At 38.2% G+C, this 27479-nt stretch overlaps 1 protein-coding gene across 5 annotated transcripts in view; it reads left to right on the top strand.

Annotated features, from left to right (window-relative positions):
• The window catches only part of LOC134531780 (centrosomal protein of 290 kDa-like), a 140435-nt gene that overhangs the window by 56238 nt on the left and 56718 nt on the right, over positions 1-27479 (top strand). For all 5 annotated transcript variants that reach the window (XM_063367689.1, XM_063367687.1, XM_063367688.1 and 2 more), the window contains exons 16-20: positions 2159-2324; positions 5678-5870; positions 6744-6947; positions 9576-9818; positions 12588-12728. In XM_063367689.1, coding sequence (XP_063223759.1) covers positions 2159-2324; positions 5678-5870; positions 6744-6947; positions 9576-9818; positions 12588-12728 — 947 coding nt within the window. The remainder of the gene's footprint in view (positions 1-2158; positions 2325-5677; positions 5871-6743; positions 6948-9575; positions 9819-12587; positions 12729-27479) is intronic.

Below are 27479 nucleotides of genomic sequence, written 5' to 3' on the forward strand. Positions count from 1 at the left end.
AAAATTCATTAACACATAAGTACAATAATTTCTTCATACTTTTTCTCTAAAAAAAACCTTTCTTTTCTCTGAAATGCACAGTGCAGTTTTTGTTGGATAGCAATATTCTGAAAAATTGCTGGATAATACCTAATATTTAACACTTAAAACAAAACCCAACCCCGGTGCAAGGCTGGGTCTCACCATGAGGCAAAGAACTCTGCTTTTTCCTAGGGTTTGGCTGGTGGAATCCTCGAATCTTTGAACACCATTAAACCTCTAATATTGGAAATATATAATATTTTTAGAAAAGAGATCAAATAAAAAATTTAATTAAAATTTAAAAAAAATTCAGCACTAACAGTTTAGAAATTTTCTATGTCTGTTTTGTACTCTTCCTTATACTTATCCTATTACCATTCCCCAAGAAATTGTACTTTGAATATGTAATTATGTAAATAAAATTACAATCTGTATTGAATCTGGAAACTGAGTTCCTTAAAAGAAAATACATATAGTGGGTGGAATTTTTAACATCATAGTTAATACTTTTATTTTATCTAGTTCTTTATTTTAGTTTTGAACCTTGACACTTGAATTCGAATTTGACTTGTAGATTTGAGGTAATCTTTGTGATTCAAATTCAAAATTCAGATTCAAAAAAATTAGGATTTAACACATCACATCACATCACTACATTTTTTCCTTTTTTCGTCATTTTAGTACATATATTGTTGACCTAGCAAGGCAGTCTAATAGTACACCAATCCCTCACTTAGCAAGACTAAAGCGTTCTTAAAAATGTTCGAGTTATCCGAAATCGCGTATTCTGAAACATTGGTCTCCATAAATAGTAAGGTTAATTTACTTAATGTGTTCCAAAATGTGTAGGAAAATATTCTTTAGTAATATAAATGCGTAGAATAAAACTCAATGATAAATATGTCACACCATTTATCTTTATAAGCCTACCATTGTATACTTTGTATGACAAATACGACACCAAATAACGAGTGACAGTTATCGTTAGTCAGCTGGTTGGCTTGCCCACCCAGGCGTGACCTACAATTCACATCACGTACCTTTCTGTGAACTTTCCAAAACATCCTTTACTGGCAGTGAAACCGATATTACTATCCGGATATTTGCATTTTAATTTTTAAAACATTAAAGTGCTTATTTGCCTATCACCGCTTGGTTCACACCAGTCCTGTCAGGCCCATGACTTTTTTCATTGCACCATTCTTTTAACAACCTTTTCCATGTGAATAACCTGTTCATTTATGTTCTGGTATCTAATGTCAAATATATTCCCACTAGTACAGCCAACAGCATTAGACTTATATAAATGTTTGGTAGTGTCCTTATTTTGTACGATTGTGTGCACAGTTGACTTACTTGCTTGAAATTAAAGTGCGACCAACTTAAGTGTGGCCTTCATGAAATTCTGCATGTTGTAATATTCTTAGTTTTGTCTCAAATAGTTGAACAGGTGCATTATTCTCTCACTTGGAAGTCACGGTTTCACTATGATTCCAACTGCAGGTGCTTGCGCACGTAGAAATGAATGGGCAGACGTTGCTTGTGTTTGTGCGAGTTCCCTGCCACTGATTAGACTGAAGTTCATCATGGCCCATTCTGTGGCCGGGCGACAACGGTAGGGCATGGCGGCATACGCGCGGACGTAAAAACATTTGGTTCTTTACACCCGATAGCCGCAACTTAACCTGCCATAGCTGATGTTTGCAAAATAGCAGATAGCGTAGTCAGATCTGCGTGCGCATCTCTTCCCCCCTCTTTTTATTGCTAACTGCATGATGAAGTTGACCAAGTTAAAGCAGACTTTTTGGCATCATGCCTGACTTTATTTTTGCTTGTGCGATTTCGTGGTAACTGCAATTTACAGACATGCCATACAAGGCAGGTAAAATTAAAACTGCGTTAAATGAATTTGCGCAATCTGAAGACGTGCTAAGTGAGGGATCGGTGTAACCATCAAAAAAAAATTCTTTAAACAAATGGAGGTGCTGCAGTCAAAAGGGCGATATCCATAAATTTTTTTTTGAGGTTTGTTTATTCCTCGGAATCTTCACCAAATAAACTGTTGTTCAAGAAGAGGGTAGAGGTCACTTTGAACGCTGCATGTTTGTGGTGATGCCGGGCTGTTTTTGCGACCCAGGTTCCAGCGACGTCCGGCTGGAGTCGGAGTGCCTGGAGAGGCTGCTGGAGGCCCTGGACGCAAGGCACATCAGCGGGTGGTACCACCCGGCGATGAGGCTCCAGGCCCAGGTCCACGCGCTGGAGGGAAGCAACTCAGCCCTCCGTGAGCAGCTCAGGGCCCTCAGGTGTGGCCACCTCGATCCTTGCAGTTTCCTGCGACAAAAACCCACAATTTCACTTTCAACAGTCACTCTCTAAGATAGTTGGAAGTTATTTCTACGACATAAGGGATCGTCCATTAATCACGTGAAGCTCGTAAGGGGGGGGGGGGGAGGGGGTCGGGAAAAATCACGAAATATCACAAGGGGGTAGGGGGGGTGTAGAGAGATATCACGTGTATTTATTTTTTCGCCCGATTTCTACTAAACCGAAAAGCGACGCGTGACCTTGACTCGCCATAGCCAGGCAACAAATATCCCCGCCCGCCGCAACATGAACCACTCGGCTCGGCTTGCCAGTCGGCAGTAAGACTGTGATTTTGGCACCAAATACATGCGTGAATCACATATAAGCATTTCCTTTATTATTTTTATGCCAGTGGGAATAAACCTGCAACCTTAATGTGTGTCTGGACTTTTTTTTTATCACTGTGCTTAATTTTCCAGAATTAAATTAGATTATACCTATATTTAAAGATAATATTCTGAAATTTTTAAAAATATTTTGTACCAAAAAAATACATGTGATTTATTGGGGGGGGGGTTAGTCTAAAACCTCACCACAAATCACAAGGGGGGAGGGGGGTTAAAAGTTTGCTAAAAAAAAACATCACGTGATTAATGGATGACCCCTAACAGAGTTACTAGTTTAGGGTTGCCAAATGAGTAACACAAAACAAGAAAACACGTTCAACTAAATGACAGCAGAAAAAGGGACACATAATGCGCCATAAATAAACACAAGATTTAATAGTTTTATTTTAAGGTAAAATTTTTTTTTTGAACAGGAGATTTTGGTGCTATTGTTTTTAGTTTTTATCCGTAGTTTAGTTGTTTGCAATAGCCAGCGACGAGACAAAAGGGAACTTTTGCATCGTCCAAGGGCATTTCGTTATTTTGTAAGTACCGCAAATGCGAGGGGACGCTGGATTTAATCTACAATTTATAATTTTTTTTTGTCTGTGAAACTGTTACAATTTCTTGGCAACGTCCAAAAATCATATCTGGTATTTTGTGCAGAGAATATCATATAGTTTGTGTGAAAACTATGTGATGATGAACCCTGTGTGTTTATTTAGAGAACTAAAAAAAATTTCAATGAACTTTCTTCAAATATTATTCTTAAGTAAACTAGTCATTGTAAATTCTTGTTTGAAGTGTAACATCAAAATTTATGAACTGTCCAGATATTTTTTTAGAATTCTTAAAACATTTGAAAAGTGTATTGTTCAAATCAGGTGGTCATAATCGAGAAAAATTGATTCATTACAGTATTACAGTATTTACCTATAGGCTAAGTGCTACAAAGCTGTCACCAGAATTTTGTGGAGGGAGGCCAGTATAACCATTATATAATTTGTTATGAGTAAGTTTCCTTTATGATTGATTTGTATAAGAAAATTGATTGTCACACTAAAATCTCTGGGAATATTAGACTCTTATGACTCTAACTTTCACACATATACAATGAAGTTATGATTCTGCTTGAGAAAAGAAAACTGAACATTTAAATTTCATGTTTTATTTAATTGTTTTTAATGATTTGTTTTAAAGTCTTATGTTTGATTATTTCATTAAAGCAAGCCATAAATACACACACAAGACACATTAATGCTATTAAATACATGAAACACACATGTCAAGTTTGTATTAGAAATATACTTACAGTAACACATGTGTAAACTAGCATTAAATATAGACCACTTGGAAAGCAAATTCCTGCTGCTTCTGTGTATGAGGCATGTAGGGCTATATTGGGGAGAAAATACATTATTGTAGCCCAGTAAGGATTACAATAATCCTTCCAAAATAAACACTATGTAACTTTATGTTCGTAGCTAAGTTGCTGTTATTTTATTATTCTGGCTTTGCTCTTGTATGTTTTTTTTAATCCTGGAAGGGAGGATACTGGACCCCACGGAACTTGCCCCTGGCTACATTCCTGAGTGCTAAAATTATTTAAACTTACTATGCAGGACATTTTCTTAGTGGAATTTTCTTAAACAGGTTTTACTGTATATGTTGCAGCCTATCAGGGACCAATCCCCAATAGTTTGCCAACAAGCGCTGCAACAAATTCACAAAATAAACAGTCGAAGAGTGGCAGGTCCGATTTTTCTATGGGAACACACAGTGTATCCCTATGTTAGCATAAGTAGACAAATTTAAAAACTGATTATCGTCAATACAAGCCCAAAAGTTTCCTTTATTCAAATTATCTTTTCGTAAATGTGTATCATGTGAATAGAAATACAAATGATTCAATGAGCATAGAGTTACAATGATCAACCATTGCGGGAAATAAATCAAATATGCAAAAGGTTAAGTGATTCAATCTTACACAAATTATTCTAAGATACAATTGAGGTATCCATAAAAAAACATTAATACTAAAGTGGGGTACAAAATACATACAAACATTAGCGACGCACACCGGCCAGACACCTGAGGCCTTGAAGTCAAGATCCACAAAACAACTCGTTAATACAAAACAATATACATTAAACATGTGAACAATGGTTGAGCGGGTACTAATAACCAAAAAAATTTATAATCATTAAGCTTGGAAACGCGAAAACGCACAGAAAAATCACCCGACTCAGCGTGGCCTATCGGGTGTTCGTCGGAGAAATGGGTCAAAAGTAAAGTGCCGATACGCACACAAAACATCTACAACATGTAATTTAGAAAAAGGTGGTGGCTGAAATTTAATTTAGAACAAAGAGGAAATGAAGAATTGAAGTTAGTGTGCAACAACCACACGCACGCCCACACCCAGTTATGGGGCTCCCATTGAGCACGGACTCAAAAGTCAAGAGAAGACCTTGGTCGGGAGCATCGGCGAATAGAATGAAAGCCGGCTGGTAACAGCAGTAGTAGAAACCTAAAGCCTCACGTCCGTGCGTTTGCAGCAGCGTCGGTAGGGGAACTGGAGGGGAAGGTTAGACAAGGCATTATGTCATGGGATGAGGGAAGAGGAGGGAGAGGGGAGGAAGGCACGCGCCTGAAGAATGACCTCTCAGGTGAGGTATCGCATGTACATATGTGCCCAGGGTTTTCCCTTTGTCTATGGAGGTTTTACCTGGGCCCAACTTATCTAGTTTTTAGTCTAGAATTAAGAGTGCGGGGAGTTAGTCATGGCGAAAACGTCTGCCATGGCATGGCCAATCCCCTCCTAGCACATGATGCACGTGACCTTCTCTGCGTGGTTAAAAACCCGCATGTTTAGAGCGTGAATAGGGCTTGCCCTGAGACACACTTTAGAGTCTTCCCTACCTAGAGTAGTTTTAAAATGTCAGCCTTCGGTCTCTTGTCTGCAGGCTGGAAGAGGTGCGTGGTCGCGGGGAGCTTCAGGTGGCACGTACGAGGGCCAAGGAGATGGAAGGTCGGACAGCGGTCCAGGGCAGCCAACCCGGCGCTGCTTACCGGGAGGCGGCCCTGCCTCCGGACACGTCCCTCTCCAGCGCCGAGCTCCTGGCGCAGCTCAACAGCCATCTGCTGCGGGTGCTCAACGTGAGTCCTTCACACCGACACACTGCACCTGCTCCTGTTCCAACTCTTGTGGAGTTACATACCTCACCGCCCGTGGATGTAGAGATTCAAAACACACTAGTCATGTTTCTCACCGAAAATTGTTAAAAGGAATTAAGGGGGGATGGTACATTATACAAAAAGAGGTAGCAAAAGACTTTGTGCCAAATTTTAAGACTGTTTATTTTTATATTTTATGCTGTCTTCTCATTTATTATTCCTTTGTCAGACAACAAGCAGAATTATTGACATAGCATTTCAGAGTTTGCTCTACAACTTGTTTTCAAGCCTATTGAAAAGATTTTTTTTCTTGTAGATAATGATTCTAATGTATTTACCTTTCAAATTTAACTACCTACTGTTAATATTTAGTACTGTGATTTGAATTTTAAAAATTTATGCTTTTTGTTTGAAAGCAGTGGCAGTTGTTTAGGTTTCTGAATGTAGGATAATATTTAAGTGTACTTTGACTTAATTTTTAGTGAAGACTTAAATCATTATTTTTGACTTTAATTTTAATTTAAAAAAAAAAGTGAACATACATTTGTGTTATTTTGTTTAGTGGTTTTTACTGTAGTTTGTGTAAACATAACAAATTTTCTCTCACTACAAAATATAAATGTATAGCTAATGCAAAGCTGTAAGAAAAAATTGTTATAGAATTATGTTTTCTTTGCTTTTGCATGCCTGCATGTAACTTACAGTTATAAATGTAAGCATTGACTATTACTTTAATTCTAGGAATTCATTAACGATTAGGTAGACCTGCATGATTTTGCTGACTACTTATTTAAAGTGATTTTTCATTTTAAATTTTGTAGAAAGTATATTTAAATGAAAAGCAATGTGTTTTAGGAATTCAATAAAGAATGTGAGATGAACAAAGCTCTGAAAACAAAGTTGGAAGAATTTGGGAAGGAATATAATGTTTTGCACCACCAACAAGGACTGCTGTATCAGCATTACGGCGAAGAAAAAGTAACTTGGGAAGAGGAAGCTCGGAGGTTGGAGAAAGACAAGTTATCGTTGAGAGGGACAGTAGAAGAACTGCAGTCAAAGGTAGATGTATTTCCTGGTTACCAAATTTTATTTTATTGTTTACAGTCTTATTACAGTTTCCAGAATCAAGAACAATGGGGTAAATTGGAATTGCGAGACAAGTGTATGTTAGGTCTTGGAATTTAAATGAAATGGTAATCCATAGGGCCTGGAAAATTTCGGTGTTTTCAATATGCAAAAAGCGGTACTTTCAAATTAGAAAAGCGGTGGTTTAAAGTCGGTATTTTCGTTATGCAATGGAAATTTTACCGGTATTTTAAATGTTGACTAAATTGTGCAGTTATTGAATATAATAGTTTACATATTTAATAAACAATCCATGTATACTAGGAATAGGCTAATATGCATAATAACAGCCAATTAAATCCAAAACAGTTACACAAAACAGACACGTTGCTATAGATGTTTGCAACTACAATTTTTTTTTTTTTTTTTTTTTTTTTTGCTGCCAATGCCACATGCTTAGCCGACTTTAGGTGTTTGTCAATGAAATCTTTTCTATCCCATGAAACTTTACAGTTGCAAAATTTGCACATCACTGTGCTATTGTCAGTACAATAAAACCCATGTTTCTGATACTAATATGCTCGTATTTAATGGAGTGGAGGAACACGGGGTTGCCACTTGAACAAACCCCAGCGCACAAATGAGAAGAAACTTAGTGTGAACTATACCCCAGATCAATTTTGAGCATCAAAACCATACACGAACACGGCTTATGTAAAAATAAGGTAATTATGCTGAAACACAAGACTTGGGTTAAAGGATACTTTAACCTTGTGTGGATCAAGTAGAAAACATTCGGCTATAAACGAAAGAAATAAGAACAAAGCTATCCTGAAATGCTGTGACATGTTTTTGGAGTAGATAATCACAGCGACAGACCGACAGGATGCGCTCCCGCCCTTGCCGTCAGCGATGTTTGACAGCTCAAGCAATTATCGTTTCCACGTCCCTTCGCAGCGTAAAAAAAAAAAGAGAAAAAAAAAACACGCTGACAGTTTCTCACGCAGAAGGTTGAAATAAGGGAGGGAATGTGTTGAAATGTTAGCTGTTAAAAAAAAAAGGGGGGGGGGGGGGGGTGGTTTTTACATGGTTTGTGGCTCTGGGAGGGATGAGCCTTGAAGAATTAGCAGGGGATGGGAGAGGTAAGCGTCGCGTCACGTCACGTATGACGTCAAGCCGCCGGGCGGGTAAGATAACATGACACCTGAGACGGCTTTTCGTGCGATAGTGGAGGCGCCGAGCTCGTCTAGACACTGCCGCGTGGCCAGTCTAGAGTGGTGGTATCTATTTTTAGATGTCTTTTGTATGCCTGGCTGCTTACAGTACAGCTCTCGCAAAGATAAACGTGAACGCATAGAGCCCAACAAAGTGTAACAGACTTGTTTTTCAGCCGATTTTACTCAAATTTTCGGCTTTCTCTGCTTAAAGTTTTCATGTTTTCTCAAAAAACGGTCATATAAACGGAATGGACGCATCAGAGGGGGCTCGCATCGGCGGGATTCTACTGTAATGGTACTTTTCGGGGATATATTCGCAGTGTAATATAGAAATGTTGTGGTTTTCGCGAATGTACTTACTTTTCGCGTTTTCATGCGAAATTCGCGCGAATTTTCGCAAAATTCGCGATCGCGAAAAATTCCAGCCCCTAGTAATCCATCAACTGTGTCATGCATATTGTATTTTAGGTTCAGTCTTTGTTGCTGGTGTGCCAAGTAGTTTTGAGCAGAACTGTTTTTTTTTTTTTTTTGGGCATAAGGCTGAATTCCATTGCTGATGGACTGATGGTACTTCAGAGTGTGATTTAAGAAACTACAATTTGTACTAGTTACCAGGATTTTTGTTACCGCGTAAACAGTTTTGTGATAATGTTGACAGACATGCATTATGACTAGGGACAAGGTTGTATGGTGAATTGTGATAAAACTGAAATAACACAGAAAATTATGTTAATAATAATAATTATGTTAATTATGTAACACCATATTCAAGTTAATACAACACAAAGCACCAAAATGAAATTAAAATCATGAAACTAATCAGTATTTTTGTTCAAAACTTAACTCTGATGAGAAATGAGTAATCTTTTAAATATTAAATTCAATGAAAGTAATTTATTTAACATGAATTTTGTACCACAATTCATGGAAAAAATACTGTAAAAGGTTAACTTCTTTTTAATTTTGCAATGGTTATTATTTACTCATTTTTACATTATGCTGTTATGTAAACACAAAATTACATAACACATTTATTTTATTTGTTATGAAATGAATAGTTAGACATGCTTTTTACAATACATTGTATTGTAAAAGTGTATGTTTTATCAATCAAAATTACATGGTTTTTTACTACGTAATTTTGTTACAAAACAAATGTTTTATTGTAGTACTAAATGGTAAGTCTGCTAATTACCTTAAAAAAATTTATTTTGCTTATTACCCATATTACCTGGATTATCCGGATTTTGGACTGCCCGGATTGCCTTTTTGTTCCCAGTTATTCCAGATGTACGAGGTTTAACTGTACCTATAAATATTTATGTAAATATTAGGTAATTATGTTTAGTTATAAAGTTATCAAGTCAAGCTTGTGTTTACTTTGTTAAATTTCTTTCTTTCTTAGGTGGAAGAGTTGGAATCGAATTTAACTGCTGTAGCAGCTGGAGAAGGTGAAACAAGGCAACTAGCTGAAAGTGCTCGCCGGGCTGCAGAGTTTCGTGAAAAAAACACCCAGTTGGAAAGGAAATTGCAGGCACTGCAGGACAATGAAAAAAAGCTCGAGCAAGAGAACGAGAAGTTAAACATGCAAATCATAGAAATGGAGTCCACTGTTACTTCCAAAATAAATGAGTTGACAAGGCAGAAGGTAAGGAATGCAGTTATTGTTTACACTGTTTTATTAGTTTTTGTTAATTTTTTTAATGAACTTTGACTAATTACATACACAATTATGTAATTTTGCAACTACTACTAGCTTCACATAGGAGAAGTCTCTTTAAGGAAGGGCATTAAGCTTTTAATCCTTGAGATTTGAGATGAAATAAAATCTTTGCGTTGCAGCTCACTTCTAGTGCACAGTGAATATTCTCAAGAAATGTGCACTAACACATCACTGATGCAGTTAGACATTTGTTAAATGCTCAGTAGCAAATATAAATTTTTACGAACTATCTTAAAAATTTACTGAAGCTACTGAAATATTTTTAGGATGGTATTTGATTTGATTTGAATAAAATGCAGAAGCCTAGCAAATATCTAGATTTTTTGCAACTGGGAAGCATGGCGAACATTGCCCTCGGGCCAGTGGGTTTTCTTTAGGTGCTCCCATCTTTCTACACCCACACTCATTTATTCCATTGATGTTCTAGTCAGCTAGTCTCATCTCAACTCCCTCGTCAGTCACTAATGACCTTGATGTCAACAATACGTTGTAAGCCCTCTTTCATTCATACCACTTCACTTCACTTTTCAAAAACATATCAGAAAATCAGAATCATTAGTATTTTTCCACTAGTAGAAAAAGAAACTAATGTTTGTACCTTCAGAGCTTATATTTATCTACTTTGGTTTTTTTTTTAAATTATAGTATTTGTCAACACAACTCCAATGTATCTGCTTTTATATCAGATCATGATATCATGTGATCTGTTCAGTAATTAGCTTAGTTATCTTTGTAAAGTTTTGTAAAAGTAGATTTAGTATATTGTATTGAAGTGCATTATGTTTATTTTTCATTTTAATTATTTACTTTATGTTTTAAATATCTACAATAAGTATTACTTTAAGTTGTATGTCTTTTTTGTCTTTGTCTAATTTTTTATCTTTGTTTTTCCTGTTCTGTTTGAAGTTGTTTATTATTTTTGTACTTGTTTGTGTTTATGTATGGTGTGTACCACCTTGGTCCTGGCTGTTTGTGGACATTTCACAACTTTTAAATAAATATTTTTACAGATAGACACTTGTGAAAGGTCTGAGTCTCCACAGCACAGGCACTTGCCTGAAAACCACTTTCCTCCCCAACTCTAGTCTTAGTTGATTAAAGGTATTTATGCATAGTTGTTTGCTGCCCTCCTGTTGATGCCAGGGTGAAAGACATCACCATTCCATTCACCCGGGTGCTTATTGATGGTAGGGGATGGGAAGTATATTCCTTTGACTCTAATATACCCAAGCAAATATTGTTAAAAATTCTCCAAAATATACCTACTTTTTTTGGACAGAAAAAAAAAATAGGTGGAAAGTAAACAGGTGCAGGGACTTTATATGAGTATGTAAATATGTTAGTTGTAAATATTGATGTGTGGATATTACGTAGATGATATGTTGCAGCGTATAGTTAGGTCATATTGAAACCCACCTTGTATACTCGGGCAGAAATTACTGATCCACGTGAAACAACAAGTGTTCCAGCCTCTGCTTTTTTTTGGTAGGAAAACAGTTTGGGAAAAAGAAAGGGGGTTGTTTGTTGGTACCAAGTTCAAACCCTGGGACTTAAAAAAGTGTTCTAGCTGCTACTTTTATGACAACTCCCACTAATGCCTGTTACCATTATGTACAACTATGTCAATCACGTGGGACAAACCGGATCCTTCTGGTGACAAAAAACAAAATGTCGGGACTAAAATGTAGCTGGGCCTGATGTCAAATGCATGCAATAATAACAGGTTACAAAAGTCACGAAAAAAGTAACGAAACTGAACAGGTCATGAAAGTCGAGAAAATTCCTGAAATAAACAGTTACGGTGCAGGAAATAGTGGAAATTCAATTTACAGCTGTACATCATAAATAGTCGTAGACTGTTCACCTAAACCATGCGGAAACTATCTCTGAAAAGGTTTTCGAACAAAGTTTTCCAACATAAAAATCGGCACGCTCGTGCGGAAAGTGGATCAATTTCCTATTATATTTAATTTTGCATAATATTAGAGCCAAGATTTTATGGGTTTTTTTGTAGGATGATTTCGTTTTTAAAACAAGAGATTTGGGTGTTGTTGGTTTTCATTTTTTATGAATTCTTCATTCTTAGAGATAGCTCAATTTTCAATAAATACGACACTTACTTGTTCAGTGATACTTACTTCACCAAAACAGTGTCATTTTGACTGATACATGATACACTTTTACAATATAATGATTTTAATAAGCATGTATAACTACGGAGACCAATAAAAATAAATCAAGTTTATGTGCTTTTTGTAAAAATTTTAACGTTGTAATGTAAAAATTAGTTACTAATAACAATTGCAATATAAAAAAAAGCAAAAATGTTTCCAAATCTATTTACATTCATTTTATTACTAACTCTATATATTTATTATATTTTATATATTAAAAGATTACATTAATCCTAGTGGAGTTTTAATTAATACACGGATTAATTTAATTATTTTTTGTTGTATTTCGGTGCCATATGATGTATTACCTTGCATTTCTATTTTATATTGATATGCTTTTTGGAATTATTTTGGTTTATTGCAGTTCATCATATAATCCTGCAGTATAAAATAAAGTTGCAAGAACTTTTGTTATAAGGTCTTGAAATTGGTTCCCCAGGTGTTTGTAGACGGGTAACGTAAGTACATAGGTAACGTGTCGGCCAGTGCAGTGTGTTTTCTTCGACCGTGCTGTTGGCAGGAGGTGTTGTCGTTCCAAGTCAAGTCCCTGCAGAGCTCGCTCCAAGACTCTGTGCCCCTGCATGTGCTGGAGGAGGCCAGCAGGCAGCAGGCAGACGTGGTCGCCAAGTACACAGACCTGCTGCAGAGGGAGCAGATATTGGTGAGATTATGGACGTGGTATACTCACATAGTGATGGCCCGATATTCGATATCGAAGATCTGTAATATCGGCACATTTTTCAATATCGGACATCGGTAAATACTTGCGATATTTTGATAACCGTTGTTTGCTCTCGCCAATAATACTTCTCACATAACCTTAACCGTAATTCCAAGCTTATTTTCCGCGGGCGTAATTTATCTTTCTTCACGTCACCATATTAACTAGTAATTACAAGCATATTTTCCACTGAAACAATTTCAAGCCTATTTCTTCTTTCTGATACTGCAATGCATCCCGACGGTACAATTCTTCCATGTGTACACAAATCCCAGTCATTAGTGCATATTTATTCGTTTCAGATATTCACAAAATGTTTTTGCTTGATGAATTTTTGAAGTTCACTAAGTGAACATAAACAAAAATAATTACGATATTTAATTTAATAAGTGGTGTAGCCATAAGTAAACATGAAGAAGAATAAAGTTGCTGCTTGATATAACAGGCATTTTCTTTCCGTGTCGTTTCATGGTCGCCAACTGCTGTTCTATACAAAGATGTTACGTAAGTTTTACAAAAGCTAAAATATGAAACGTGTTTAATTAGGGCAAGTTGCAGCAAAGGTATTATGTTGGCTCTATTGAGTGCATTGCCAACAACATAAATAAAGATGTGGGGTTTTATAAACTCTGCAGTCGTTTCAAAGTTGTATTGAAATTACTTTTCACGTATTTTTAACGTGTTTTCGCACCAATAAATGGAGTGATACACTTGAACAATGGTCAAAAAATTTGCTAATTGAAGACCTTCCTTTCTAGTGTGTCGTTTACCATGATGAAATTTTACAATGGGTACAAACGTTTGATGTTTTTCGGACAGTATTTTTTGTAGATTACAGTTGAGACGCTGGACTAAGTACATACAGTGACTCGTAATTTATACATTATAAGCAAATACACTAGAGACTAATACCGGACAGCTGCAAGATTTTTGTGTGAAAACACGGCGTTGTTTTCACCTCAGTCTGATTCATTTAATGTGAATTTACAATATTTTACAATTAATAAAAATAATATACATTCACATAAGTATGTTTTATTAATATTTAACATTTTTCATTATTGTCTCTAACAATACTCCAGTACCACAATTTTATAGAATCAGTGTTAGAAATGAGATAGGCCTATTATCGGAATATCGGGTATTGGTTATCGGATCGGTAAATTTGAAAATATCGGAATCGGAATCGGTATCGGGTTTTTGGATATCGGGCCATCACTATATTCACATTTGCATGTTGTTGCAGTGAACGCTTACTTTGAATCTTAGTTTCTATCCTTTAGGTTTGTGTGTTGATTTTGTGTGTGTTCTATTCCGTAACTAGGGAAGGGGAAAACCGATGTGTCTCCTCCCGAAATTCCAAGGAATAGGCTTGTTCTTTACCTTTTTAGTCACGTAGAAAATATTGTGTGATGGAAAATGACATTTATCCCAAAAAAAAATCCTCTAATCATTAAATGGCAAGGATTGACGTGAGTCATACATCATGAATGAGTGCCACGTTTGAGAGGTTACACGTACCCCTGAAGTTTTTCGCTCTGAATGTGATGTCGCCTTTGTGGGGATTTGTTACTCGTAAGTAGATTTACTGTAACATGTGAAACTCATACAAATGGCCCTGGTTTGATTAAAAAAATATATATATACTGTCACGTGCACCTAGCCGGTGCCACCGCCATTTCTGTCACGATCCACCTTCAGAGGGGGGGGGGAGAATCGTAGCTCTTTACATAGAAACAACTCGCTTGGCATCAACTAGTCTTAACTTCATAAAATACTTTACTGTACCTAGGATCATAGGTTCGTCATCCCGTACAGGATGTCTGGTGAGAGCTGAACTAAGGAGATTTTGCAAAATAACATAATACTTAATTAAAATTATTTTATTCTTAAAGTCAAATACTCAACATCATTTTAAAGAACATTTAAATAGCGGGATTACAATTTAAAACAATAATCTCTTTACTTCCTTAACGATTGAACGACCTTACAAGAGAGAGAATGAGAGAACTTCACTAAACACTTCCCTAGTCCTTCCGAATACCTCAAATCATAATTAATACTTAAAATTAAAACAAAGATAAGTCCATACTCACATTTTCCGAAAAGCCTTTCTTGATCGATTACTTTAAAAAAATAACGTAGGGGCCTCTCCTGCCCTTGAAATCCCGAACGAACATTACATTTTAAAAACTATGACGCGTGACCCCTGACGAGGGCCATAGCCTCCGCCCGAAAGCTTGACGACTACATTATGACCTAACTTAAATTAAACGACTCGTGGCCTCTGGCGTCGACCATAGCTTCCGCCCGAAAGCTTGAATTCCTACATCACGAACGAACTAACAACTCGTGACCACAGGTGAGACGCATAGCCTCCGCCTGAGTGAGCCCCGAGTCACCACTCACTTGCGCTTAAATTCGCGCGCCCTGCCGCGCCTACCATAACAAAAGCTCGTTATTGAAGTCAAATTTACTAAACAACTAACTAGAACATCTGGGAAGACTACCCCCCCTCTACCCCAATGTGCAGGCCACACCGCGCGGCTTGTTACGACAGCGCGCCCCAGTAACTGCGGCCCGTGGCTGCGCCAGCGCGCGGCCAAACAAACAAACAAAATTCTGCAAGCCCGCAGCGCGCCGCGCCGGCCCCGTGCCCCAATTACATGGTCACGCCACTTGCGCTGACGAGTGAACAGAGCAGCCAGCCCAGAGTCCCGTCAGTAAAGTCCCTAAATTTGATTTCAACAACCCTGCAAAATTTCAACCCGCGACATAACCCTCCCCTCACAGAGCTCGAGCCCCATCGAGCTACCTCAAAATTACAAATTGTCTTTTTCCATTAAACCATAACTATAAATTCCTCATTTCACAAAAATAATAATTTTCTTAGTTCCTTGCTGTCTGAACATACATCTAGATTCTGCATAAGATTTATTTTAAAACAACAAGTATTCATAAAATTAAATGTAAAACTTTTATCTGGTTTGTTCTCACAGGAACCTTCAGAGGCTCGAGTTCTCAATTCTAAAAAAAATTGTTCTGTTAGTGAAGCTCTCTTTACAAATTAAATTACTGTTCTTAGTTTCTCAGTATTCGTTAAACAATGTGCAAATTCTTGATAATTATTATTTTTTTTTTTTTTCAGTTTCCGTTTATTACCATACTTCTTTCGTTCTTCAAAAAAAATTAAGTGTCCTTACAGTGTTTCAATTAATTAAACTCTTATCTCGTGAAGGTTGGTGCAACTCCTCGAAGTCAGTGTTGTCGAGAAGAGTAGCTCCCTGGGCTGGCCATCAGCAAACACCACTCAACTCCAACAGCTACTGGACTGGCTTCCAGGGCAGCTCACAACTTCTCCCCACATCTGCTTCGGAGTTGTGCCATCCTCATCACGAACAGATTACAATTCTGAAACATCATCAACAGGCATTACCATCACGCCTGACAAATACAAAACTAACTACTAAACTGCAATCGATGGGCAAGGATGCAAACACACAAAAAAATAAAATTAATTAATTCAACTGCTAACATAAAGTATCCCACCCTTAGCATAATCTAATCAGGCAAATAATTTGATAGGAAAAACTTAAGGAAGGGAAACATGACCTCCAATGATTTTCCCTAACTCTTGAGTCTTGATCTTCTCTATACAGCAAATAGTCCCCACGAAGTAACTGGGTTGAAGGTCAGTTCACATGACCCACCCATAACCTCTTCTACTCTTCTTTTCTTCTGGGGGCAACCACAATGCCCACCAATCTCTCTCCATGGTGCCGAACCAGCTATCCCATGAGAGTAAACAACGTAGTCAATAGAAGCGCAGAGGGGAAACACCAATCTCTGGCTTGTCGAGTCATAAAACTGCTTTGTCTTCTTCTTCTTCTTCTTCTTCTTCTTCTGAGTAAAACATCTGATTAATCTTGCTACTATTCTTCCCAACAATAAAAAAAAAGTTCATCAGGTATCTTCATGAAAGAAACATTCTAACTAATAATTCTTCATTTTTCTTCTTCTTTATTTCTGTTAGTTGTAATAGAAGGCCATGTTAGGGAGGTTATAGGGAAAAAGAGTGGCCAATTCCCACCCCATCACCCACCTAGATCATGACTAATTAACTTTTAAACTTTCTATTTCAAACAAATAAAAAAAAACATTTTTTTTTATTCAAACTTTTAAACTATAATTACTTTTACTTCATAACCTCAAAAGCTAATCAATAATTCTAAATGAAATTGTGATTTACTGCATCCTTGTTCCATCCGATCTGTTTGTTTATAACCTTTCTTGTAAAGTATAAAATTTTCAAACATTACTAATTCAAAACAAATTTACATTCTGGTGTCCTTCGAGTTACAATTAAATTTACTATTTCTTAGCTTGAAATAATTTAAGTTTTCAGAACTATTTCATTGTCTAATTCACAACACTTAAAAATCAACTCAAAACAACAAATCATCAAAATCAATAAGATCATCTGACCTACCTATCAGTACTGTGAACTTGAACTGTTCGTACACATTTATAATAAGCTATTGTATTTAAATTCCAACCTAAATAAGGTTTAAAAAAAACTACTAATCCCTCTGTAAATTAAGAAAATTAACTTTAAAAATTAAACTTAAGGTATTAGTTCTTTTTGACAGCTACCACAACTCACTAGTTCCATTACATTACTATAACCTAAAAAGTTCTGTAAATAATGTTTATAACAAAAAAAAACTCCAGTTACTGTCTTCCATAAAAAAAAATAAAACTTTACATGACCTTATTAATCTCCACTTGTAAGTCCATGGCTGCCAGCTTTCTCTTCTCTTGAATCTTCAGTCTTGGCTCTTGTTTCAGTGATCTTGTATCTTGTCTCTCGAACTCTTGTCATCTTGTAAACTGGACTGCTGCTCAGCTCATCTTAAGGAATCTGTAACAGTTTCAAAAATACATGTTAATTTAAATTACATAATTCCTGTTCTTTGGTCCTAAAAAAAAATTGTATTATTAGTACACATTACCCTGAAACAACATTATTATTCATTGTTTATTACTTAAAAAAAAATGCTTTACCATAAAATCCTTTTTTGTTCTTTTCATTAGGCCTATTTATTTTCCTTCTTCTTAATTAAATTCTGCTTCAAATGTTAATCCTAACTTAAGACCTACCATCTATTTATTATTCATTACCTACATTATTTATGTTACCCTAAAATTCCCATAAGTTTCTAATACTTCCTATCAAAGACATTCTCTCTAAAAAAAAATTTACTTGTGACTCTTAACTTAACAAACTTAAAAAAAACTTTTACACTAGACTTAACTTATTATTCATTCTTAGTTACTAAATTTCTATATGTAAACTTTAGTACTTACAAACAAAAACTGCCTATTTCTCTCTACCTCTTAATCTCTTTCAATTATTACAATAATAATGTTACCTTGCATCTTTAAACTTTCTTCTTTTCAATTAAATTAGACATCTCATAACAATAAAAATTCTGCCTATACTCTTCTTATGGGTGTACAAACCAACAACAAAATTTCAAATTCTCAAGTTTCCTTATATTTAAATTATGCAATGCACATAACCTCTGTGGTGCCTGTACCCTTTTAGGCCTACCACCTTCTCCTCTCACAGCATGACAACTCTTATTCCTCGGGGTCTGTATTCACTGTTACAAATCAAATATCTCAAAAAAAATTAAAAACAAATTTATTATTTTAAGAAAACAAAAATTTACATTGAATTTACTATGGAGCCTGGAAATCTTAATGTCTCACAGCAGCTAACATGACTAAATCCCATGGAACCCCAGGTTTACATAACCTGTGCCCAAAAATTTAAGCATACCAGGCTTTCTCTGCACTGGTTTTACAGCATCACACACTATTTAGGGCCCCTGATCTGCCATCAGTCCCAAGGAGCTTTCCCACAACCCCTCTCTACACAAGCGCCTACCGCATTCCTCTCAATTGGCTATCGGTTTTACGGCATTCTTTTGGGATCCGACCATCAAGTTAGGGCTAATCGAACACTAAACCTCCATACTTCCAAACTAATGTAAATCAATTAAATTTTCTCTGTAATTTCTTAAAATCCAAATACAAATTATTCAAACATGCCCAAGAAACTTTCAAAAAAAAAATTCATAATCTTATCTTCAAACCCTTAAAATAAAAATAAATAGATTACTCTGTTTTCTCCTTAATAACTGTAAACTGTCAACAAATATTATGTCGTAAATTTAACTATGCTTACTGACTCTAAATCATAAAATCTCATTCGTCCTAATTAATAAACAACCAATTTCCTTGAAATCTCACTGTATCTCTCACACTCAAACTTCACTGGCTGAATATCTCAATAAATTCAAAAACAATTATCTACACTCTTAAAGAAATTCCTCCCCAATTATTCAAATTACTTCACCTTATTTTATTTCATTACTTAAAACACCTTACTCAAAAAAAATTAATTAATTATCTAGCTATCTTCCATTATTATTTATTTACCGAACAAAACTTTCTCCTAAATTAATTTAGTAAAATTCAATTTCACATTAGGCAAGTACACTAACTCTCTACAGCAATGTTTCTCATTTCCCTCCTTCCTAACTGAATCCAATCTTACTTAACCTCCAGGGAATTTACCTCACAAAATAACCAAAAATTTCACTGTAGTGCCTATCTGCTATAGGCCCACTACACAGGGGGCTCTAACCCCACCAACAAACTTCATTGAAATGGTACCCTATCCCATACAGGAAAGCCACTTCGGTACTACCATGGGGAACTCCTGCCCCAAACTACTCACAACTCTCAGGATTCTCCTAACCCTTAATTCACGTAGCCAGCCCATCTCCTATGGGTCTGCTCTACAATCCCTACTTCCCAGGGACACAACACCTCACCTTAGGGTCCCTCGCCCTAATGAAAACATTAATTTTGTCTCTCTGTTCTTTTGGAGTAAATTCCCTCTACACACAAAATCTAGCCTTCCCAGTTTTCTCAATGCTTATCGATTTTATAGTGTACCTCCTTAATAATGTTTACAAATCCCAAAAAAATATTTTTAAAACCGAGGTAGGATTTAACTAACAAAAACATAAACAACTTACAACGAAACACTTCTAGCCTATACATCATACACTTCTTAAATTAAATTACTTACATACTGAAAGTTCCTCTTCTCCTAAAACACACTTAAATTTAAATTTATTTAACCAATAGTCTATTTTCTTATCGTTAAGTTACCGTACAGCTGATCAAAACAAGGTCACGGCCGTCCACGTCTCTGTACGTGCTCGTGACGTCACCGAATTCCATCAGGTGCGCCAACCCTCGCTTGCGGTTCCTCCGTTCTCCGCTAGGTCTCAGCACCTCCCCGTCACGTGTTCACTCTGCCACGTCCACTGACGTGTCGTTCTGAAACAACTCTCAACATTTTTCTAATTAAAACAAAACATCACTATAAATTCTATAACTCTCTTTTACATAAACTCTCGTTTTCTCTTTAATTCCTTTCTAACGTTTATCCTTCCCTCGACTGATTTAATTCGTACGTCTCGTCTCCTACGCGCACGAAAACAAAACAAACTTCTCTTGAAAATAATTCCTATTTACGACAAAAAACTTTATTTTAAATTATAATTCTCTTAACCTACAATCTTAAAATGAACTTCAATTAAATTAAACCACTTGCATTATCTCTAATAAGCATTTAACTTATAACGTATTCTCCTCACGTAATAATCCCCGATATAAATCTACAATAAATTCAACGACTTAAAACAACTTATCACTATAAACTTTATCCTTACAAGTATCCTCAAATAAACATCTGTTACGTCAAAAAAAAAAATCTCAAAGACTTCCTCCTCTTAGATTAAATTCCGTAATCCTCTCCTCAAGTAAACTTTTAATAACCTGCTATCAGAAGCTGAAACTAACTTAATAATAAACATAAAAATCTACCTCTCTCTCTCTCCAGAAATAGAACCTATCCGGCGAACTCTACCATTTCTGTCACGTGCACCTAGCCGGTGCCACCGCCATTTCTGTCACGATCCACCTTCAGAGGGGGGGGCGAGAATCGTAGCTCTTTACATAGAAACAACTCGCTTGGCATCAACTAGTCTTAACTTCATAAAATACTTTACTGTACCTAGGATCATAGGTTCGTCATCCCGTACAGGATGTCTGGTGAGAGCTGAACTAAGGAGATTTTGCAAAATAACATAATACTTAATTAAAATTATTTTATTCTTAAAGTCAAATACTCAACATCATTTTAAAGAACATTTAAATAGCGGGATTACAATTTAAAACAATAATCTCTTTACTTCCTTAACGATTGAACGACCTTACAAGAGAGAGAATGAGAGAACTTCACTAAACACTTCCCTAGTCCTTCCGAATACCTCAAATCATAATTAATACTTAAAATTAAAACAAAGATAAGTCCATACTCACATTTTCCGAAAAGCCTTTCTTGATCGATTACTTTAAAAAAATAACGTAGGGGCCTCTCCTGCCCTTGAAATCCCGAACGAACATTACATTTTAAAAACTATGACGCGTGACCCCTGACGAGGGCCATAGCCTCCGCCCGAAAGCTTGACGACTACATTATGACCTAACTTAAATTAAACGACTCGTGGCCTCTGGCGTCGACCATAGCTTCCGCCCGAAAGCTTGAATTCCTACATCACGAACGAACTAACAACTCGTGACCACAGGTGAGACGCATAGCCTCCGCCTGAGTGAGCCCCGAGTCACCACTCACTTGCGCTTAAATTCGCGCGCCCTGCCGCGCCTACCATAACAAAAGCTCGTTATTGAAGTCAAATTTACTAAACAACTAACTAGAACATCTGGGAAGACTACCCCCCCTCTACCCCAATGTGCAGGCCACACCGCGCGGCTTGTTACGACAGCGCGCCCCAGTAACTGCGGCCCGTGGCTGCGCCAGCGCGCGGCCAAACAAACAAACAAAATTCTGCAAGCCCGCAGCGCGCCGCGCCGGCCCCGTGCCCCAATTACATGGTCACGCCACTTGCGCTGACGAGTGAACAGAGCAGCCAGCCCAGAGTCCCGTCAGTAAAGTCCCTAAATTTGATTTCAACAACCCTGCAAAATTTCAACCCGCGACAATACGGTAAGAGTGTGCAAAGACCATTTTTTTTTTAAAATCAGAATCGAAGTCAAAGGAACTAAAGATTGCAAAAATTTCTTGCTACATTAAGAAAATTCCATGGATACTATTTTCAGTGGTTGAATATGTGTTTAATTCAGCACATTCTGTATACTACACACTGATTGAATAAGAACAGTATGAGATACGTTTAGCTGCTTGTAAATAAAAAGCAGATATTTTAAAAAAATAAATATTATTTTTGTGGCAGCCAAGATGAACATAAAACTTAAATATGTAGCTACATTTGAAAAGTGAACACATTACAATTATTGCTCATATCCAAGCATCATTTCAAAAAGCTTGAAATCAAGTTGTGAAAATAGTGATTCCCTGTCAGGATTTTTGCTTTTTCTCTGGTAAATGTATAGTTACAGCATAAAATAAATATAAGCCATCTTACAATTTAATAAAAAGATTTTTTTTTTTTCTATATTTTTATGTGTATACACAGCTCAAATGAACCAAAACTTTTAACAGTTAAGTGTACTTTGTATAAGTTTATTTACTTTTCTGTAGTGCAAGTATCCTCTTTGTTGATAGTGCTCTCAGAAGTGGCATGTGGTAGGTTGAGACAGAAGGTAAAATACTCATGTTTCTGACTGGGAGGAACAGTTTCTTAAAGGATAAGCAGCTAGTGGCAATTCAGTTGTATATTTTCCTTTTGCCAGGTCGCAGAAACTTGAATATATTCTGTATATGACAAAATAAAAAGAGAGAGATGAGACTGAAGCAAATTTATCATATAAGAATAATTTCTAACATTCTTTGAGTTTTACTTTTTTATTGAATCTATGTGTAAGAAAATAGAAGGTAGTTAAATAGTATGGCATTCCTTTCATTTTTTTCACCAATGCATGCCTTTTTTCCCTACCCTGTTGTCACATTTTGAATGAAACTTATCACAGTGTGAGCACTGATTATGAATGAGTCTGGATGCTGTGTTTCTATTCTCTCAACTGTTGAATAGACATAAGAAAAAATTATGCAAAAAGTTGAAAAAGAGGCAAAAAAAAAATAAATATCATAAAATGTTTCATTTTTCAACGCTAAATTTAGGGTGCCTGAAAACCGTTAACTTTCACGTCTGTATTGCATTCTGTTATTATGTTTTGTCAGTGTGCTAACAGTGCTAATCTATTTTTAATGACTTTTCCTGAACTCTTCTTGGTAAAATGTGACTAGCAGATAGATAATGCAGGTGTTATGTCCGTGAACAACCATGTTCAATTGGGCTTGTACTGTATTTTGCTCTCTATAAAATATTCAGGGTATTTATTCTAAGTTTTTGAATTTTTACAAAAGACAAAAAATATATATACACAGTTTGACTTTGATTTTCCAAAGCTTCACATATCTATATTACTTTGTCTCTTGTGTGAATTTGGAGATATAAAGTGAACTATATGTACACAATGAAATTTCTAATTGCTGCTGAAGATATGTTCTGCATTTAAAATCACTCGGAAAGTTATTGATTAGTGTAATACTACCGCGTATTATTAACATAATACTTTATTAAGCACATAATTGCAGTACACGTGGCCGTGCCACCATTACATAGCACAAAACCTCGTACATACATAACAACACCAGTGTTGCCAACAGTAGCACCCTAAAGTCCGGTCACCACACTCCTTCCCACTAATAGCCAACTACCAGACCTCTCTCACTCGCCGACTCCAGCTTATAGATTAAGTCTTTGTGGTTTTCGTACCGTTCTCTTCAAGTGAACCTCTCTATAAGCCCCTTGATGTTCACTCTCTTTAGTCTCCTCCCTTGCAAACCCACGAAAACATTCTTCCTCTCGCGACTTCTCCGGTGTGAGCCTCGTCTCTGTCTGCACTCTTGCTTCTACCCCCTCCTCTTGTGATCTTGCTGCTGGTCGCCTCTCCGCACCTTCTTGAAGCTCCTCCATGGGTGCCTTTGCAGTGCTTCTTTTGTACCATAATGTGTCCTGCGGTCTAGTGCTCCCATCTCCTCTTGCGCCTTGGGGACTCCCCTCCGTGGGTTCCGCTTGTGCCCCGTACCTCTTCTTCAGATGGTCTGCATGACAAAAGCGTACCCTACCGTCAACGAAAACCTCATACGTGACAGGACTGATGGTGGTCTTCACCCGTCCTGGCAACCATGCCAGCTTCTCTCCCCGAACACTGCGTACCCAAACCTCGTCGTCTGTTACAAGGTGTCTTGGCTGTCGTCCGGCTGCTGCTGAACCTTCCAGACGGGCAGTCTGTTGATTCTGCATTTTATCGTTCAGAGAAGGCTTTAACAGACTTAATCGGGTGCGTGGTTTTCGCATCAAAAACAACTCCGCTGGCGTTACTCCTGTGGTTGATGATGGAGTGTTCCGAAATGAAAACAAGAAATTGTCCAATTTGTGCTGCAATGAGAGCGAAGCCCCCTCGGGTGCAGTCACATATTTCCTCAACGCTCTTTTTACTTCTTGTACCATTCTCTCCGCCAACCCATTTGACTGCGGATGATATGGGGGGGTCAGCGTATGGTGAATGCCATTCTTCGTCATGAACGACTTGAATTCTCCTGATGCAAATTGTGGCCCATTATCTGACACTATCTGTTCCGGCAGGCCATATGCACTGAACAATGTTCTGAGCTTCCCAATTGTTGCTTCTGCTGTTGTTGATTGCATGATAATGGCCTCCACCCACTTGGAATGGGCATCCACCACCACCAATAGGTCTTTATCTCTAACTAACGCAAAATCTATGTGTACTCGTTGCCATTTCCGAGTTGGCCATGGCCACTGCTGCAAGGGAACCTTCGGTGCTGCTGGTCGGACACTCTGGCAACAGTGACACGCTGCTACCATTTCCTCAATTTGGCTGTCCAACCCAGGCCACCACACGTAGCTTCGTGCCAGCATCTTCATACGCGTCGTTCCTGGATGTTGCTCGTGTAGAAGACCTAGCACTGCCTTGCAAAGTGCCGTTGGTATAACGATCCTATGTCCCCAAAGGACACAATCCTCCTCCACTGTCAGTTCCTCCCGTTTCCGGAAGTACACTTCCAGTTCTGCCGTCTTGTTCTGGGTGGGCCACCCATACAGGATGAAATCCTTGACCTTTGCCAACACCGGATCTCTATTTGTTTCCTGACTAATATCCTTTGGTCCTATTGGTTTGTCACGTACTGGTGACACATAGTTAACCATGGTCGTAAACTGGGTCACTGGTACGGTTCTGTATTCGTCCGTCTCAAGCGTCTCACTATCCTTCACGGGTAATCGAGACAGAGCATCTACATGCGGCAACTGCTTGCCTGGCTTATATCTGATTTCGTAATCATAAGCCGACAGTAGTACTGCCCACCTCTGTAACCTAGCCGCCGCCATCGCGGGTACTCCCCTTTTCTCACCAAATATAGCAGTGAGTGGCTGGTGGTCCGTTTCGAGAATGAATTTACGGCCGTACAAATAATCGTGAAACTTCTTCACCCCATGTACGAGAGCAAGGGCTTCTCGATCTAATTGGGAATAATTTTTCTCTGCTGCCGACAAGGTTTTGGATACAAAACCAATGGGATGCTCGTCACCTTTTGTATCTACCTGGGACAATACGGCCCCTACACCAGTTGGTGAAGCGTCACATGTCAACACCAAGTTTTGTGCTGGGTCATAGTGCGCGAGCATACTTGATTGTAACAGCCAGCCCTTGCTGTCATGGAACAGGCGGCTCCTCTCCGAAGTCCATTCCCAAGTAACATTCTGCTTCAGTAGTTCATATAACGCTCCCAGGCGACTGGACAACTGTGGTAAGAACCGGCCATAATAATTTAACAGACCACAATACGCTCGGAGCTCACTCTTGTTGGTCGGTTCCGGTGCGTCCTTGATCGCTGCAAGAAGTTTATCTGTCGGTTTCATCCCTGCCCGACTAACTACTCTTCCTAGATAGTTAACCTCTGCTTCTAAGAACTTACATTTTGGCACATTAATTCTCACCCCATGTTTGCGCAGCTGCCCCAACACCCATTCCAACCTCTGCTGCGCCAACTCCATAGTCGGGCCGGACACCAACACGTCATCCAAATAGGTCACTACTCCATCCATTCCACCTACTATCTGCTCAATCACTGATTGAAATATTGCCGGGGCTGAGGATAGTCCAAACTGTAATCTCTTGAACCGATACAACCCTTTATGAGTGTTCACCGTCAACAATGGCTGTGATTCCTCTGCCACTTCCAACTGTTGGTAAGCCGTGGACAGGTCAATCACTGAGAATATTGCTTGTCCCGCTAAGGATGCAAATATGTCATCCGGTTTTGGTAGTGGGTAGTAATCCTTGTCAAGCACAGGATTTAACGTCACCTTAAAATCCCCACACAGTCTCACCTCCCCGTTAGCTTTCCTTACACACACTAATGGTGTCGCCCATTCACTTTTCATCACTGGATATATCACACCTTGCTTTTCCAGCCGTACCAGTTCGGCTTCCACCTGGGGCCTCAAGGCAAAGGGAACTGACCTGGCCTTGCAGAACTTTGGCGTAGCTCCCGGCTTCAAATGGAGCGATGCTGTATGACCCTTAATTGTGCCTACTCCTTTTCCAAACACTTCTGCGTACTTGTGTGTTAGCTGGCTGACTATTCTCTTCCTCTCAAGGTCTATCACCTCTACCTTCCAAATGGAACGCCAGTCCATCTTTAATCGTTCCAACCAGTTCCGCCCTATTAAAGCTGGCATATCAACCCCTACTTGCTTCACCACTAACAATGGTAGCCGCATTACCTGCTGGTTGTACGCTACTTCAACAAACACCTGCCCCAGTACTGGCAACGTTTGACCTCCATATGCATTCAACTGAACTGTTGCGGGTACATACTTGAGGTGGTGTAGGTACCGTTGATACATCTTTTCCGGTATTACACTAACTGCAGCGCCAGTATCTAGTTCCATTATCAGCGGCTTACCTTCTATCTTGAGTTCCACTCGATACCCTTTTACACCTGTCCCCATCTGCATATTATACATAGAGTATATAGGGTACTCACCACCTGCCAATTCAACACCATCAGCCTCCACCGCATACTCGTTCCTCTCCCCAGACGTTACCTGATGCACCGGTCGAAATTCTGGGGGAGGTTGTTTCCTGTGCCCGCTTTTTGTGTTACACTGTCTTGCTAAGTGACCCACTCGCGCACAGTTGTAACACGTAGCCCCTTTATATGGACACACATTAGCTCCATGTCCATCCTTTCCACAACGAAAACACTTGCTCTGTTGGCTACTTCCCCTCTCCTTCCGCCTGTCCGAGAGACTTAACCTTGCTATCTCGCCTGCTGCCCGGTGACCGAATTCCGTAGCATTCTTTTGACAGTCCGCTTGTTCCAGTCGAATGGCCAGTTCATAAGCTTCCTCGAACGACAAGTCTTCCGCCAATAACCGCTGTCGAATGCGTTCGTCAGCGCTTCCGACTACCAACTTATCCCGAAGAGCTTCCGCTAAGAATGTGCCGAATTTGCAGGTCGTGGCCAAATGC

This window comes from Bacillus rossius, chromosome 5 (genome assembly GCF_032445375.1).
Source record: "Bacillus rossius redtenbacheri isolate Brsri chromosome 5, Brsri_v3, whole genome shotgun sequence".
Classification (NCBI taxonomy): Eukaryota; Metazoa; Arthropoda; class Insecta; order Phasmatodea; family Bacillidae; genus Bacillus; species Bacillus rossius.